The sequence below is a fragment of the Saimiri boliviensis genome, chromosome 14, assembly GCF_048565385.1.
Source record: "Saimiri boliviensis isolate mSaiBol1 chromosome 14, mSaiBol1.pri, whole genome shotgun sequence".
NCBI lineage: Eukaryota > Metazoa > Chordata > Mammalia > Primates > Cebidae > Saimiri > Saimiri boliviensis.
The window spans coordinates 42075078-42089256 of NC_133462.1; the positions used below are offsets into that span (position 1 = coordinate 42075078).

Genomic DNA, 14179 nt, shown 5'->3' on the forward strand with positions numbered 1-14179 from the left:
TCCAGGCAGAGCCAGGGTCGGTGGGGCCAGGGCATTGGGGATCCCTTGACCTCCGTAGGCACCCCTGCTGTCTGGCCTTGGGCCAGGCCCATCCCTCCTAGGCCCTTAGCTGTCCTATTTATCAAGTGGAGACATCTGCCCAGGGTTGGCCGCTGGGCCAGGTGGGGGCTAGAGGGCCCTGCTGGCTCTGTCCACTCCTCTGGTGGTTGTCCTGGAGCTCTTCGGGGTTGGCCTCACGCCACAGAGAGTAGGTATCAGCTTTGTATGGCAGAGGGCGCCCCTCTTCCCCCACGCATCAAGGAGCAGGTGGTTCCTGTGGGTGCCCGAGGGGAGCGGGTCGGGTTCAGTGCTGGGCAGATTGGCAGTGGTGATGGCAGCCCCAGGGCTGCTGGTCATTCGAGCTGAGCCCAGGCCAGTGCTCTCCTTTACCAGACAGGAGACGGGGTGCTCTGAGAGGAACTGTGATGGAGAACTTGGGTGGCCGAGCCCAGCTCACTGCCCCACCACCATGTGTCGGGAGGACGTGTGGACTGTCGCTTCTGCCATATGGGCTGTGAGGGAGCCCCCACCAGTGGGCGGCGCTGGCCAGCCTGGGCCCCACATGGCCCCCTAGTGCAGCCTCCCCCACACCCATGTGGAGCCGGGCCAGGCAGGGTGCGTCCGAGGCACGAGTTTCCAAGGACTGCTGAGTCATCTCAGGGAGGAGGCCCTTCCCTCAGCCAGGACCCAGGCGCCTTCCCAGCCTTGTCGAAGCTGGAGCTGGATCTGCAGGGAAAGGCCCTGGGCAACCCTCCACGTCCGCCGACCCCTTACTCCCTGTTCACAGCTTCGTGCTCAGATTCCCCGGCCCTCATCTCAGAGTCCTGAACCGCAGCTCAACGTCGTCATCTGGGAGGCTAGGGAGGGGCTGGGGTGTGGGGCCCTGACCAAGAGCATAGCATTCATGGGTGTCTCCTGAGTGCCAGGTGCTGCCCGGGTGTAGAAGCAATGAGAAGGCCAGTGGTGGTGTCCCGAGGGCAACTTGGTATAGGGCAGGGGCTGGTCATGGTAGAGAGCAAGAGGCGGCCACATGCTCTAGGGACTGGCCTGCAACTTGGACTCAGGGTAAAGACCTTGAGCCCCCATGCTCCTGAGCCCCTCAAAAAAGAAACACAGAAGTGGAGGCCCAGGGATCAGGCCAAAGCCAAGGGGGACGGCAGGGGAGAGGCTGGGCTGCCAGGCCATGGCACCGGAAGGCCTCTCAATGCAGACGAGGACCGAGAGGCCAGGGAGGAGGCTGGCTGGGGAGGAACATTGATCGCCCCAGCTAGGGCGGACAGGCCAGGTTCAGGTGGGTAGAGGCCTTCTGGGACTTAGGCCCTGTGCAGGGTTGCTTGGGGTTTAAAGTCAGCAGCCAGAGCTGGAGGCCTCATCAGAAAGGAGGTGCGGGCTGGACCCTCGCTGGTGACTTCTCTGTCAGCACAGGAGAGGGTTGTTGGACCCTGGGGCTGCCTTCACCGTCATAGACCACGGCTGGCTGGCCCTTTTCTGTCTTGGGGTGCTGACAGAGCTGCGTCCTCAACCCTGTCCGCAGCCCTGTTGTGGCCGCCGCTAAGCGATTCCCTCCTGTGACCATTGGCACTTCCGTCTGGGTGACTTCTTTCTGGTGACCGATTCCCTCTGCTTCCAGTTCCCCTGATGTGTCAGCCTCAGACTCTTGGATGGGGCCCCAGGTGACTTCTGGAGTATTTCTCTTGCCTAAGGTTTTTTCTCCCTGCCATTGTCATGTACCAGGCAGGAGAGCAGTGGCTGTGACTTCAAATGGCATAGGCTCGCTGCTGCGCACACAGCAAAGCATTTACCTCCCTCTGCCAACCTGAGAGTCCTTTCTTTAGCTCCGAGAGCCAGGAGCCAGGCAGAGCAGGGTGCAGGCAACCTGAGAGGTGGCATGAATGGCCAGCACCACAGGTGGCAGAAACGCCCCCCTGAGGCGATTTAGAAACTGCAGTGGCCGGGCCTGACCAAAGCCCCCAGGGCCCAGGTCTCTTTCCCTACCATGGCATCCAGTCCCACCTCTGGCCAGGGAGTTTGTGGCAGGCCTGTCCCCACAGCCTAGAGGCCGTGGGGAACCGGGCTCTCAGGGAACCCTTTGCGGCCTAGCCTGGGGCAGAGCCCATTCTGGTTCCAATCCAGAGCCAGAATCTCAGCAGCCAGCCCAGGCCCAAGGTACTACCCCTCTGGCTGAGAGGATGCCTGGGGCTTCCAAAGCCACTGTCCTTTTGCTGGCAGAGCTTACTTCCCAAAGGAGCCCCTGACCTGCCACAGAGAGTCTGTGGCTGTCCCCAGGGCCCAGTCTGGCCATGGTGGCGGCATCTGGTTTGGGGTTTCCATGGGAAAACGACTTCAGAAACTTTGTCCTGATTCATTGTTTTCAGCAAGCCCATTCCCAAAGCCTGCTTTTTTTTTTTTTTTTTTTTTTTTTGAGACGGAGTTTCGCTCTTGTTACCCAGGCTGGAGTGCAATGGCGCGATCTCGGCTCACCACAACCTCCGCCTCCTGGGTTCAGGCAATTCTCCTGCCTCAGCCTCCTGAGTAGCTGGGATCACAGGCACGCGCCACCATGCCCAGCTAATTTTTTGTATTTTTAGTAGAGACGGGGTTTCACCTTGTTGACCAGGATGGTCTCGATCTCTTGACCTCGTGATCCACCCGCCTCGGCCTCCCAAAGTGCTGGGATTACAGGCTTGAGCCACCGCGCCCAGCCTGAAGCTGCTTTTTAAAAACCATTCAGACTCGATGGATAGGAGGGGATATCTCTGCTGAGAGGTTGGAGGCTCGAAGGACAGTGGCAGATCAGGGCTTTCTGAACTCTTGGACACTGAAGGGAGCTTGGCTATCGGGATCCCTCCCTGCGTCACACACAGCGGGCAGTTGCCCAGTCAGCCCCGAGGTTTTACAAGAACACTGGGGGTTGAGGTTTCTCCCTGGTGAGCAGAGTCTCCTTCCATCTTCCCTTGGGCTGGGGAGCAGGTTTCTGGCATCTTGACTCCTCGCCGCTAGGCCGTGAAGGGTGCCTGGTACCTGTGGTGCTCCCGTGGCCTCCTCCCACTGCACCTCTCCCTCCCATTCCTGTCCTCCTCCCTATGAATGTTCAGGAATGGGGGCTCCTGCTTTTCATCTGGGGGTGCCCTGCAGGCTCCCAGACCCGGAACGCCACCCCCACCCCTGTTCACCACCCAGTCCAAGTCCCAGACCCGGAGTCCCCAGGCCATAAACCTGCCCATGCCCCAGACCCAGTTTCCAGGCCGCAATCCTGTCCATGCCCCAGACCTGGAGCCTCCAGGCCACAATCCCGTCCATGTCGGGTGTTTACTGTCATGGGAAAGCTCAGAGCTGCCTGCAGCCAGCTGACCTCTGTTAGGTGAGCTTTCATAGTCAGTGCATGAGGGCCTCAGGTCTGGAGAGTCCCCATGCCACTGGGGCCACTCAAGGTTTCCAGCAGGGACAGAACAGGAAGCCCCCGGTGGCTGGTCACCTGCACACCACCTTCCCAGAAGTGCACATCCCCTGCCCTTCCAGAAAGCATCCAGCATCTTAGGGTGTCACCGAGGCAGGAGACTGGGAGCATGGGTGGAAAAGGAGCCACAAAGGCCAGTGGCTTTCTGTGCCGCCAGGCAGCAGGCTGGCTCCAGGCTGTGCGCATCTTGGACTTTCTGACCATGGGAAAGAGGCTGCAATGGCCCTGCGGAGGTGTCCCTGTGTTTGGGCAGGGGCTCCCAGATGCTGGGCCAGCAGGCAGGGGTGCTGCATTTGGAAAGGGGCTCAGAGACACAGATACAGTATATCTTCACATCCCTTCCCCTGGCCCCCACGCCTCGTCCCATGTCAGGGCTTTCCCCATGCCCCAGGGATCCCTGCGCCCTTGCCCGGAGCCTCCACCCTGACCCCACACTCCAGCTGTTGTGCACACAGGTCCGCTCAGGACTGTGCTGCTCCTGCAGCCCTACCCCGCTTCACTCTGTTCCGTGGCTAGCCGGATCTGGAACACTGCTGCAGCGTTGGAACTGCGCCTACTGTGGAAGGGCTGAGCATGCGCCTCCTCCACATTCCCTCAGCTTCCTCCTCCATGTGCCTGGCATGACGGCTGGGATATGGGACTGTGAACAGTGGCTCTTGTTCTGTGTGTCCTGCCTGCCCTGTCCCTGGTCCTGTAGGGTGGCTGGGCCTGGACCCCTCCTGTAGTCTCCAGTTCCCCAACCCATGCTCTGTCCTGGAGTTGCTGTCCCCGAGTCCTATAAAGATTCGGCCTTGGTCAGGCACACTGTGTCACACCTGCAGTCCTAGCACTTCAGAAGGCTGGGGCAGGAGGATTGCTTGAGGCCAGGAGTTTGAGACCAGCCTGGACAACATAATAAGACCCTGTCTCTTTTACAAACAAAAACACAAAAGACTAGGCCTTGTCCCAAGTATTTGCTGTGGTTGACCAGCTGTGCCCACCTGCCATTTCTCCACCCTGCGCCTGGCACTGGGGGAGGCCCCTGTGGTCTGTGCTCTCACAGATGTCGCTGAGGAGGGATGCAGGGAGGGACGAGGAGGTGGCTCTGTAGCACAGGGTGGGCAGCACCACAGCACCTCCGACGCCAATAGGCAGGAGGACACCAGCCAGAGATCCACTCCCTAGCCGAGGGAGGACGGGTGACCTCTGCTGTGAACCTGGAGGTTCTGGAGTGCCACAGCATGACTGTGGTGAGAACTGAGGACCCCGGGGCTGACCCCTCCACAGGCGAATGTGGCACATCCCTGCAGGCTGGGCTCCAGCAGATCTCCCCTGCCCTCCCCTACACTGGCTTTCTTCTTTTTTTTTTTTTTTTTTTTGAGACGGAGTTTAGCTCTTGTTACCCAGGCTGGAGTGCAATGGCGCGATCTCGGCTCACCGCAACCTCCGCCTCCTGGGCTCAGGCAATTCTCCTGCCTCAGCCTCCTGAGTAGCTGGGATTACAGGCACGCACCACCATGCCCAGCTAATGTTTTGTATTTTTAGTAGAGACGGGGTTTCACCATGTTGACCAGGATGGTGTGGATCTCTCGACCTCGTGATCCACCCGCCTCGGCCTCCCAAAGTGCTGGGACTACAGGCTTGAGCCACCACGCCCGGCCGGCTTTCTTCTTTAAATGAAGAAAATAAACCTGTTAATTCATCAGAACAAATTGTCTGCCGGGGCACCGAGCCTGAGGCAGGCATGTGTGTTCCGTGTCGTAGGGATCAGGTTTCTCCGCTGAGATGTTTAAATCCTAAGGCTGTCCATTGGCAGCAGCCAGCTGGATTTGGAATTTTTCTTCTGCTCCTGCCAAGTGGCCTCCACAGCTGTGCCTTCCGGGTGCAGGGCAGCCACCCACACCCCTCAAGGTAAAACCTGGGGTTCTGCTCGCCCCAGCCCTGCCCTGGCTCTCAGTGCACAGCTCTTCACAGTTTCCCACCAGGCATTCTCTGTTCTGTGCGTCGCATCCCTGGTTCCCCTCCAGAAAGAGCCAAAGGCCTAAACTCTAACGAATGCCAGACTTCAAAGGAATAGCCCCCTTCTCCCAAGGAGACAGGAGTTCTGTGCTCTGCGGTGGAACCCCATCTTCGTGTTCAGCTCGCTCACTTCGTAGGTTCCTGGCTCACAGGTGACAGAGTCAGGCCCAGGCAGAAAATGCATGTGGTGGGTACAGGTAGGATGTGTGAGCATGGAGTGGGCAGGCCTCTGCTGGGCACCTCTGGGCAAAAACCCGAAAGACCATGAGCCGATCTTGTCAAACCCTGGGGAAGTGTCCAGCAGGCAACAGTGGGTTCCTTCCCAGGCCTGACAGAGCCGGGGCCTCTCCCACAGTGACTTCTCAGCCCTGGTCCTCACCTGGCAGGGTTAGCGAAACCCCATGTCCCCTTGCTCCAGGAGGGGACAGGTCACAGCTTCTGCGGGAGGCCAGCCGGCACCTGAGGCAAAGGCAGTCTTGGAGAGTGTTCCCTCTTGGGCTCAGCCTATGTTTGTCCCAGGACTGGGGAGAGGAAGTGCTCGTGTGGCTTTCAGGACGGCAGCCCTCGTGGGGCCCAAGGCTGGTCACTTGGGGTCTGTAGCGGGTGCTCTGACCCCGTCCAGGTGGGGCCGTGTGGGAGAGTGGGCAGCAGTCACCCGACTAACCTGAGACCCCAAAGCAGACTTGGTCAGTGGGGGATGGTTTCAAACTTGAGAGCCCTGTTGGAACCCTGGCTACAGAGTGGCCCCCTTATTTTCCTCTGTTTCCTCTCATGCAGGGTGGGAACACGAGGTGAGCCTTGCGGGTATGGGGAGACTGATGTGCGGAGCTGTCATTACCACTGCTGAGTCCGCCGCACTCGTCGGGCTCAGAATCAGCCTGCAGAGTCCCCCTCGGCAGGACACCAGGACCACGGCCTCAGTCCTCCCTCCCCGAGGGCAGGGTCTCTAATGCGGAGGCATCGGGGGTGGCTGCCCGCCCCACGATGGGCAGCTTTCGCCTGGCACCAGGGTTAGGAACACCCGCTGACCCAGGAGATGCTCTCTGGTGAGCCCCCCGTGGCGCCCGGCTCTGCTGCAGACTCTCGGTCTCCCCATCCTTGGTAGTGCTGGTGCGTAGGCTGCAGTGGGCAGGGCCCTGGAGGGCAGGAGCCCACGCTTGGTTTCCGTGCCTGTGGCCGGCGTTGCACTGGCCCAGTGCTTTGTTTTTCCCGTGTTTCCCTCGTGGCCTCTCATCCCTGTGTCCATCTGTGCCAGCCTCTAGCTCGTGAGCCTTGGAGAGAGGGGACCTTAAAGGGTCACATCCCCTGCCCAGTGCCTGCCCCATGGGGGACCATCAATCACCACGAGGTACTTGGCTGGAGCCGAGCAGAGAGACCTGGGTAGTTGGGGCACAGCCTCCTGGGTGACAGGGGTACAAGGAGGCAGGGGTTCAGGGGGGTTCAGGAAATGCTCCTGGGGCTTAGGAAGGCAGGTTCCTGGATTCCCAGGTGAGATGGGCAGGTGGGGCTGGGGCCGGAACCAGAGGCCACCAGGTGGGTCCCCAGCCCCTCCCCTCAGAAGCAGGATGTGGTCCCCGCTGGCAGGGCCTGTCTTCCTGCCCTGTGTGAGGTGGGGGGTTGGGGAAGGGCCACAACGGAGCCGCTCCTGCCAGCCCACAAACCAGGTCCTGCCTGGGCAGGTCTTGGGGCTGGAGTGACATCGGCCCGGAAGGTGCGGTTTCTCGACCCACTGGCTTCAGTTCTCCCAGCTTCCCAGAAGGGTCGTCTCGCATCAGCCGCTCATTTCCCTCTCTGGCAGCCGCTGGCTCTGAGCATGTCTTTTCTTGCCACAATCAAAAGAACTGAAACTGTCCCAAGAAATAGAGTGGAATGCCCCGAAAACACCTAGGGAGGTAGGCTCCTTCCTCCTAACGCCTTCAGCGAAATGGAGGGCCATTTCCTGCTTCCTTCCTGCCTCTCATCTGTGCCAGTGTCCCCTCCTGGGCCCAGAGCCCAGCCCTCCTGCTGTGGATCTGGTGAGGGGATTTCTAAGAAGCTTCCAAGATGCAGCTGAGTTGAGAGCCACCAAACCCACAGGCGGGAACGGGACAGGGGTCAGAGCTGTGGGGTCCTGTGCTCACTGAATGCCCAGTGTACCCTGCACAGGAAGGCAGAGCCCCACAAAGTGCACACCTCCCCCATCTCCATCTTACAAAACCAAATGCTGAGGCCTGCTGGGGCAGCTTGAGTGTGAGAGGACACATGGAGCAGGGCAGGTGGTGGGACTCTGTCAAGCCCCCGGGATCTGACGTTTCCTCCCAGCCGGTGGATAGAAAGGGTCTTGATGCATGCATGGGTGAGGCCCATCCGGTGTCATGGGGGCTTCCAGAGCAGAGCCTTGGAGGAGAGCTGGGAATTCTATGGGAAAGGGGCTGGTGTGTTTCTGGGCAGGATGCCAGGACTTGAGAGCAGCAGCGTACTCCAGGCAGGCTGCTGTTTGCAAAGCTTGGGGTTGGGGGCAATTGCACTCATGGTGCCCTGGGCTATGATCTCCAGGTATGGGCTGGAAGGTGTACCAGGTGCCTGATGTGGGCAGAGCCTCAGGCTCAAGCAACTTCCTGCTCTTGGGTCACTTCTTCCCAGGCTGCATCCTGATCTCTTGACTGCCCTGTTGGACACCCCCCAGCCCCACACAGCCAATGCAGTGTGGCACCACAGGGACAGTTGCGGCATCCCTTGGCCACGTCTTGCAACGGCTTGGAGCCACCACCAGGACAAGAATGGTGGGGTGTTGGCAGGCAAGCACCAGCTAGACCTGGGGAACGCCGCAGATGCCTGGTCTAGGGGCACAGGGCATGGCCCACAGCCCCCATGTCAACAGTCACCAGCCCAAGGCACATAACACCTCACACTCCTGCCCAGGCCGTGTGTGCATCTTCACGCAAGTGACCAGACCCAGGACGTTAAATTTGCCGACGGCTTCAGAGATGGCACACCCTGTGACACTTGGCCTCCAGAGGGCAGGACCAAGCATGTGACCTGAGGTGGCCTCCCTCTGGGAGCCTCCATTTGGGGCAGGGCCTGGTAGCCACTCGGTTCCTCATGAAGCACTGTGTGCTGGGAAGGGCCTCACAAGGTCCCTCCTCTCCCTGTGAGGCATCTCCCGGCTCCAGGCACACACGGGATGCCCGGGGTGACGAAGGCAGCTCCTGTGCTTAACACAGCGGTGCTGGGGTTGAGGATTCCAACGTGTTCCTTAGGATATTTCAGGGCTGTTGTCTCAGGTGCTGTCAGAGGTTTGGGAATTCAGTGCTTGCTTCTGCCTCCCACCACATGAGAGACGCCATACATGCATGTCATTGTCATTGCTGTTACTGTAGCTGAGAGCCATGAGGACTGAGGTGTGCCAGGCCTGTGCCAACTGCCTTGTGAGCCTCAGTGTCCGTGTGGCAAGGGCCGGGCTGTCTCATCCCACAGACGTGGGCACCAGAGTGCAGGAGAGTGGCGGCTTCCCTGCCCGGCTGCCTGCACCTCTGCTTTTTAAACTGTCACTTCCTGCTGCCTCTCCCAGCTGAGCTGGCAGGATTTTTTCTTATTTGAGACGGAGTCTCGCCCTGTCACCAGGCTGCTGGAGTGCAGCTTCCACCTCCTGGGTTCAAGCGATTCTCCTGCCTCAGCCTCCCAAGTAGCTGGGACTACAGGTGCATGCCACCACACCCAGCGTATTTTTGTGTTTTTAATAGAGACGGGGTTTCACCATGTTGGCCAGAATGGTCGCAATCTCCTTACCGCGTGATCTTCCCGCCTCTACCTCCTAAAGTGCTGGGATTACAGGCACGAGCCACTGCGCCTGACCAGGATCTTTTTTAAGTAGACCCAAAATATTCAAGGATGGGGGCAGATCCCCACATTGCTATCTATGGGGATGTCTATGTAGGCATTTTCGGAAGTAGTGTCTTCTGAGCCATGTGTTCGCAGGCTGAGGCTCTGGACTCCACTATGGCTGAGGTGGGGTCCCTGTGGGTGTGTGAGCAGCACTGTGAGTGGCAGTTGGGACACACAGATGAGGGTAGGCCACCTCCGCACTCCCCCTGCAGGCCCACCCTGCTCTGCGTCAGCAAGTGGCCCTAGGGTGCCTTCGGCAGTGCCTGAGGCATGTGTCCTGTTCGCCTGGCTTTCTGCCACCTCCTATGGATGTGATGTGGCTGGAAGGTGGCCCAGGGCGCCTTGTCCTCTTCCTCCTCCCCTGGGCTAACAGCATTTCCCCTCTTCTGTCCTCCAGCTGGTGAGTGAGAAGGTCGGAGGGGCTGAGGGGACCAAGCTGGACGATGACTTCAAAGAGATGGAGAAGGTGAGGAAGAAACTGTGTTCTCCGTGTGGTGGTGGCACTTCCCCGGGCCTGACCTCTGCTGGGCAGAGTGGAGGCGGCCAACCCTAACGGACCTAAGTCTGTGGATGGGACCCGGCAGGCGTGGAAAGGGGTGGTGTGGGGGCCTCGTCAGCTGGACTTGATGGGCAGGCAGCCGTGAGGATGTAGCTGAGCTGAAGACATGGAGGGGGGGGTTGGGGGATCCTAGTGTGGCTGTTGGGGAAGGAAGTGGGGCAGTTGGGGCCTTGTGTACCATGAGCCTCCAGTGGCTGTGGAGTCTCATATGCCATGTCTCTCCACAGAAGGTAGATGTCACCAGCAAGGCAGTGACCGAAGTGCTGGCCCGGACTATTGAGTACCTACAGCCCAACCCAGGTGGGTGCTCCAGCTGCTGCCTCTCCAGCCACTACTAGGGTCTGCCCAGGCCCTCAGAGGGGACATAGGGGCTGACAGAACCACTAGGCTCATGGGTGGCGAGTTTCAGGCACCGCTGGATCCAGAGCTGCAGAGGCTGTGCTTGCCTTTTCACCTCAGCCAGCAGCTCAGCCCCTCTGTTGCCTCACTTAGGCCGGCCAGTTCTTCAAGGCTGTCCCAGCCTTAAACCTCTTCCAGCCAGCAGTCCCGGCAGGGAGCCTCTCCTCCAGCTCGCTTTTGGGACCTATTTGTATTGACTGCCCCTCCCCAGAGCGCCTGGCCTGGGCTCCACTCCTGGGACATTGAGCTGCGTCCCCCTGGCCCCGAGGCAGGCGTTTCCCCAAATGCGGAGTCCATAGGAGGCAGTGGACATGGGGTGGACCCACACCCAGCATCGTCCACTCAAGCCCTGCTAGGAGCAGACCCGAGCAGGCTGTGGAAAGGATGTAGCTCCCCACCCCCTACTGTCCATCACCACTCCGCGTACGCCTTCCTGGCACCCCCCTAGATGAGGGGTTCCTGGTCATAGCCACGTTCTGGGAGGAGCAGCCCTTAGAAGGAGGTGGTGTTGCCCCAAGGAGCTTGGTCACCTCTCCACGCGCTGCCAGCTCCTTCAAGGCTGGTGGGAGCAGGGAAGGGACCCTCCACTGTACTTTGTGTGGCCTGGACTGTTGCAGGCACAGGAAGTGAGGGTGGGGCAGGGGATGTGGGGGCTGCGCAGGCCTCACAGCCCACTCCCACTGGGCCTTCCTATTCCAGCCTCACGGGCTAAGCTGACCATGCTCAACACGGTGTCTAAAATTCGGGGCCAAGTGAAGAACCCTGGTTATCCGCAGTCAGAGGGGCTCCTGGGCGAGTGTATGATCCGCCATGGGAAGGAGCTGGGCGAGTCCAACTTTGGTGAGTACTGCTCTCTAGAAGCCACGCCTACCCTCCCCGGAGGCCACACCCCCACAAGGCAGGGCAGGTCCAGGTCTGATCCACCACCCAGTCCCTGCCTGTGCTGAGCCCTGGGGATGCATGGTGGCCCTCACAGCTTTCCAGTTGCAGGGGACTGCACAGATAGAGCCATCCAGCACTGACCAGCCACTGGCCAGCAGCCAACAGGGCTCCTTGCTGTGGTTCCAGATCTTCCCCAGCTCAAGCTAGTTGATTCCCCAGGGCCTGGACCCCCCAGCATCTGTCCTCTCACCACCTTCAGCCTGTTGAGGGCAAACCTGGGCCCTTTTAGGAGCACGAGGAGGGGCTGCTGGTTTAACATCCCACCTGGATTTGGATTTTAGGATCCTTTGTTTTGCTCTGAGTTCCTGGAGTGTGGGGGCAGGGCGCAGTGGCTCACACCTGTAATCCCAGTACTTTGGTAGGCAGAGGCAGATGGATCACCTGAGGATGGGAGTTCCAAGACCAGTCTGACTTAACATGGAGGAACCCTGTCTCTCCTAAAAATATAAAAAATTAGCCAGGTGTAGTGGTACATGCCTGCAATCCCAGCTACTTGGGAGGCTGAGGCAGGACAATCGCTTGAACTGGGGAGGCGGAAGTTGCGGTGAGCTGAGATTGCACCATTGTACTCCAGCCTGGGCAACAAGAGCAAAGCTCTGTCTCCAAAAAAAAAAAAATGGCCGGGCGTGGTGGCTATTGCCTATAATCCAAACACTCTGGAGGCCAAGGCGAGCGGATCACCTGAGGTCGGAGTTCCAGACCAGCCTGATCAACGTGGTGAAACCCTGTCTTTTAAGAAAAAAAAAAAAAATAGTAGTAGTGGGGAAGGATCTGGATGTGGTGGTGCACACCTGTGGTCCCAGCTACTTGGGAAGCTGAGGTGCCAGCATGGCTTGAGCCCAGTTGGAGGCTGTGGTTAGGTGGTACTGCACCACTGCGTTCCAGCCTGGGCAACAGAGCAAGACCCTGTCTCAAAAACAAAAGCTAAGGAGAGTCTCAGTCCAGCGGTCCCAGGTCCACTGTGACAGCTCCCCCCACTGCTTCTCCACAGGTGATGCATTGCTGGACGCTGGCGAGTCTATGAAGCGCCTGGCGGAGGTGAAGGACTCCCTGGACATAGAGGTCAAGCAGAACTTCATCGACCCTCTCCAGAACCTGTGCGAGAAAGACCTGAAGGAGATCCAGGTGCTGCCCCTGCACCAGCCCCAGGCCTGTCCCTTCGTCCTGCTGGATGGGGCGGGCCCCATTCTGCCACCCTCACCTCACTCCAGCTTCAGCACTGCCCTCTGGGTCACGCTCAGGCAGGCGAGTCCTGATGGTGCAGGGACGGCGGGTCACGCCATGTATGGGGCAGCCCTCCAGCTGCTGCTGGTGTGATCTGTGTCCCCCACTGTCCCCAGCACCACCTGAAGAAGCTGGAGGGCCGCCGCCTGGACTTCGACTACAAGAAGAAGCGGCAGGGCAAGATCCCTGACGAAGAGCTGCGCCAGGCACTGGAGAAGTTTGAGGAGTCCAAGGAGGTGGCAGAAACCAGCATGCACAACCTCCTGGAGACAGACGTGAGTTTCTGGGGCGCCACGTCCTTGGGAGGCCGGGGTGGCGGCCTCAAGGGAGTTGAAGGATGGCGGTGGCAGCAATCTGGCCGCTGCAGCAGGGGCAGTTGAGGATGCAGGCCCCAGGCCCCTCTGCCTCCTATGGCTTTACCTCAGAGTCAGGGTGGGCACAGGACAGTTGTGCTGGCAGAAGCCCCTAAGCCCTGCTGTCCCTTCAGATCGAGCAGGTGAGTCAGCTCTCGGCTTTGGTGGACGCACAGCTGGACTACCACCGGCAGGCCGTACAGATCCTGGATGAGCTGGCCGAGAAGCTCAAGCGCAGGTGAGCCGGGGCCCTGTGCTGCCACGCGCCCTCTGCCGGCGGGTGTGGGCAGCACACCTTGCTCTAGTAAGTGCCTGGCAGAACAGTGCCCTGGATTCTTCCTGGGCACTGTGCCAGGGTCAAGTCCAGGGAGGGGCTGGTTCCCAGAGGACTGAGGGCTTTGAGGTCAGAGGAGCCAGGGGTCTGAGAACTGTGAAACACCAAGCCCTACCCCCAATGCAGGCCCTCAGACTCCTGATCACGTGCCTGTCTCCTCCCTGGCTGTACTTTCTGGGGAAAGTACCCTGGCTGCCTCAGGGACACCCAGGCTCCTGTCTCTGAACCTGCTTCAGGGCCTTTGCGTGTGTCAGGCACCAGCTATGGTAGGGAACATAGGGAGGAGGCAGGAGGCATGTGACTGGGGGCACTGCAGGTAGAGGCTGTAGCAGAACACAGCTGCTTGCCAGCCTCTGAGGCGCCCCCAAGGTGGGGGTCCAGACTGGAGGCCCTATGGGTAGACTTCCCAGTCAAGTCATGTTCCAGAGTTTGGGTGTCACCACCCCACTGCCACCCTCTCCCAGGCCAGGTCATTAGGCAACAGTGTAAACACAAGGGTGGGGCTGTCTCTCCCTTCACAGGATGCGGGAAGCTTCCTCTCGCCCCAAGCGGGAATATAAGCCCAAGCCCCGGGAGCCCTTTGACCTTGGAGAGCCTGAGCAGTCCAACGGGGGCTTCCCCTGTTCCTCAGCCCCCAAGATCACAGGTAATGGGGCGTGGAGCCATCTTCTGGAGGTGGATGCCAGCGGGCGGGGGTGGCTGAGGGCTGGGCCTGTCTCGGGTCTCTGTGCGCCAGGCCCCTGGGCGCAGCTCTCAGCCCATCCGGACCACCAAGGTGGATGGCAAGGGCTGGTCTGAGTCTGCTGCGGAAGAGGCCCTGTCCGACCATATTGAGCGCACAGCCACTGCGTTTTGTTTGCGTTTAGCTTCGTCGTCTTTCCGATCTTCTGACAAGCCGATCCGGACCCCTAGCAGGAGCATGCGTGAGTGTCCCAGGCTCACCACAGCCTCAGTGCTGCCTTCTGCCTCCCACCCTGGTCCTCTGCCCAACCCAAGCAAGGAGCCAGGCA

The 14179-nt window shown here is 59.9% G+C and overlaps 1 protein-coding gene across 2 annotated transcripts in view; it reads left to right on the plus strand.

The window, feature by feature from the left end:
* SH3GL1 (SH3 domain containing GRB2 like 1, endophilin A2) overlaps positions 1–14179 on the plus strand; it is a 61747-nt gene that overhangs the window by 29928 nt on the left and 17640 nt on the right. Inside the window, exons 2-10 of one of the 2 annotated variants that reach the window (XM_010349489.3) lie at positions 6272–6540; positions 9756–9824; positions 10145–10217; positions 11016–11156; positions 12250–12383; positions 12599–12757; positions 12970–13073; positions 13691–13815; positions 14036–14092. In XM_010349489.3, coding sequence (XP_010347791.1) covers positions 9816–9824; positions 10145–10217; positions 11016–11156; positions 12250–12383; positions 12599–12757; positions 12970–13073; positions 13691–13815; positions 14036–14092 — 802 coding nt within the window. In that variant the 5' untranslated portion in view covers positions 6272–6540; positions 9756–9815. The remainder of the gene's footprint in view (positions 1–6271; positions 6541–9755; positions 9825–10144; positions 10218–11015; positions 11157–12249; positions 12384–12598; positions 12758–12969; positions 13074–13690; positions 13816–14035; positions 14093–14179) is intronic. The other variant, XM_003938816.4, reaches the window with a different exon arrangement.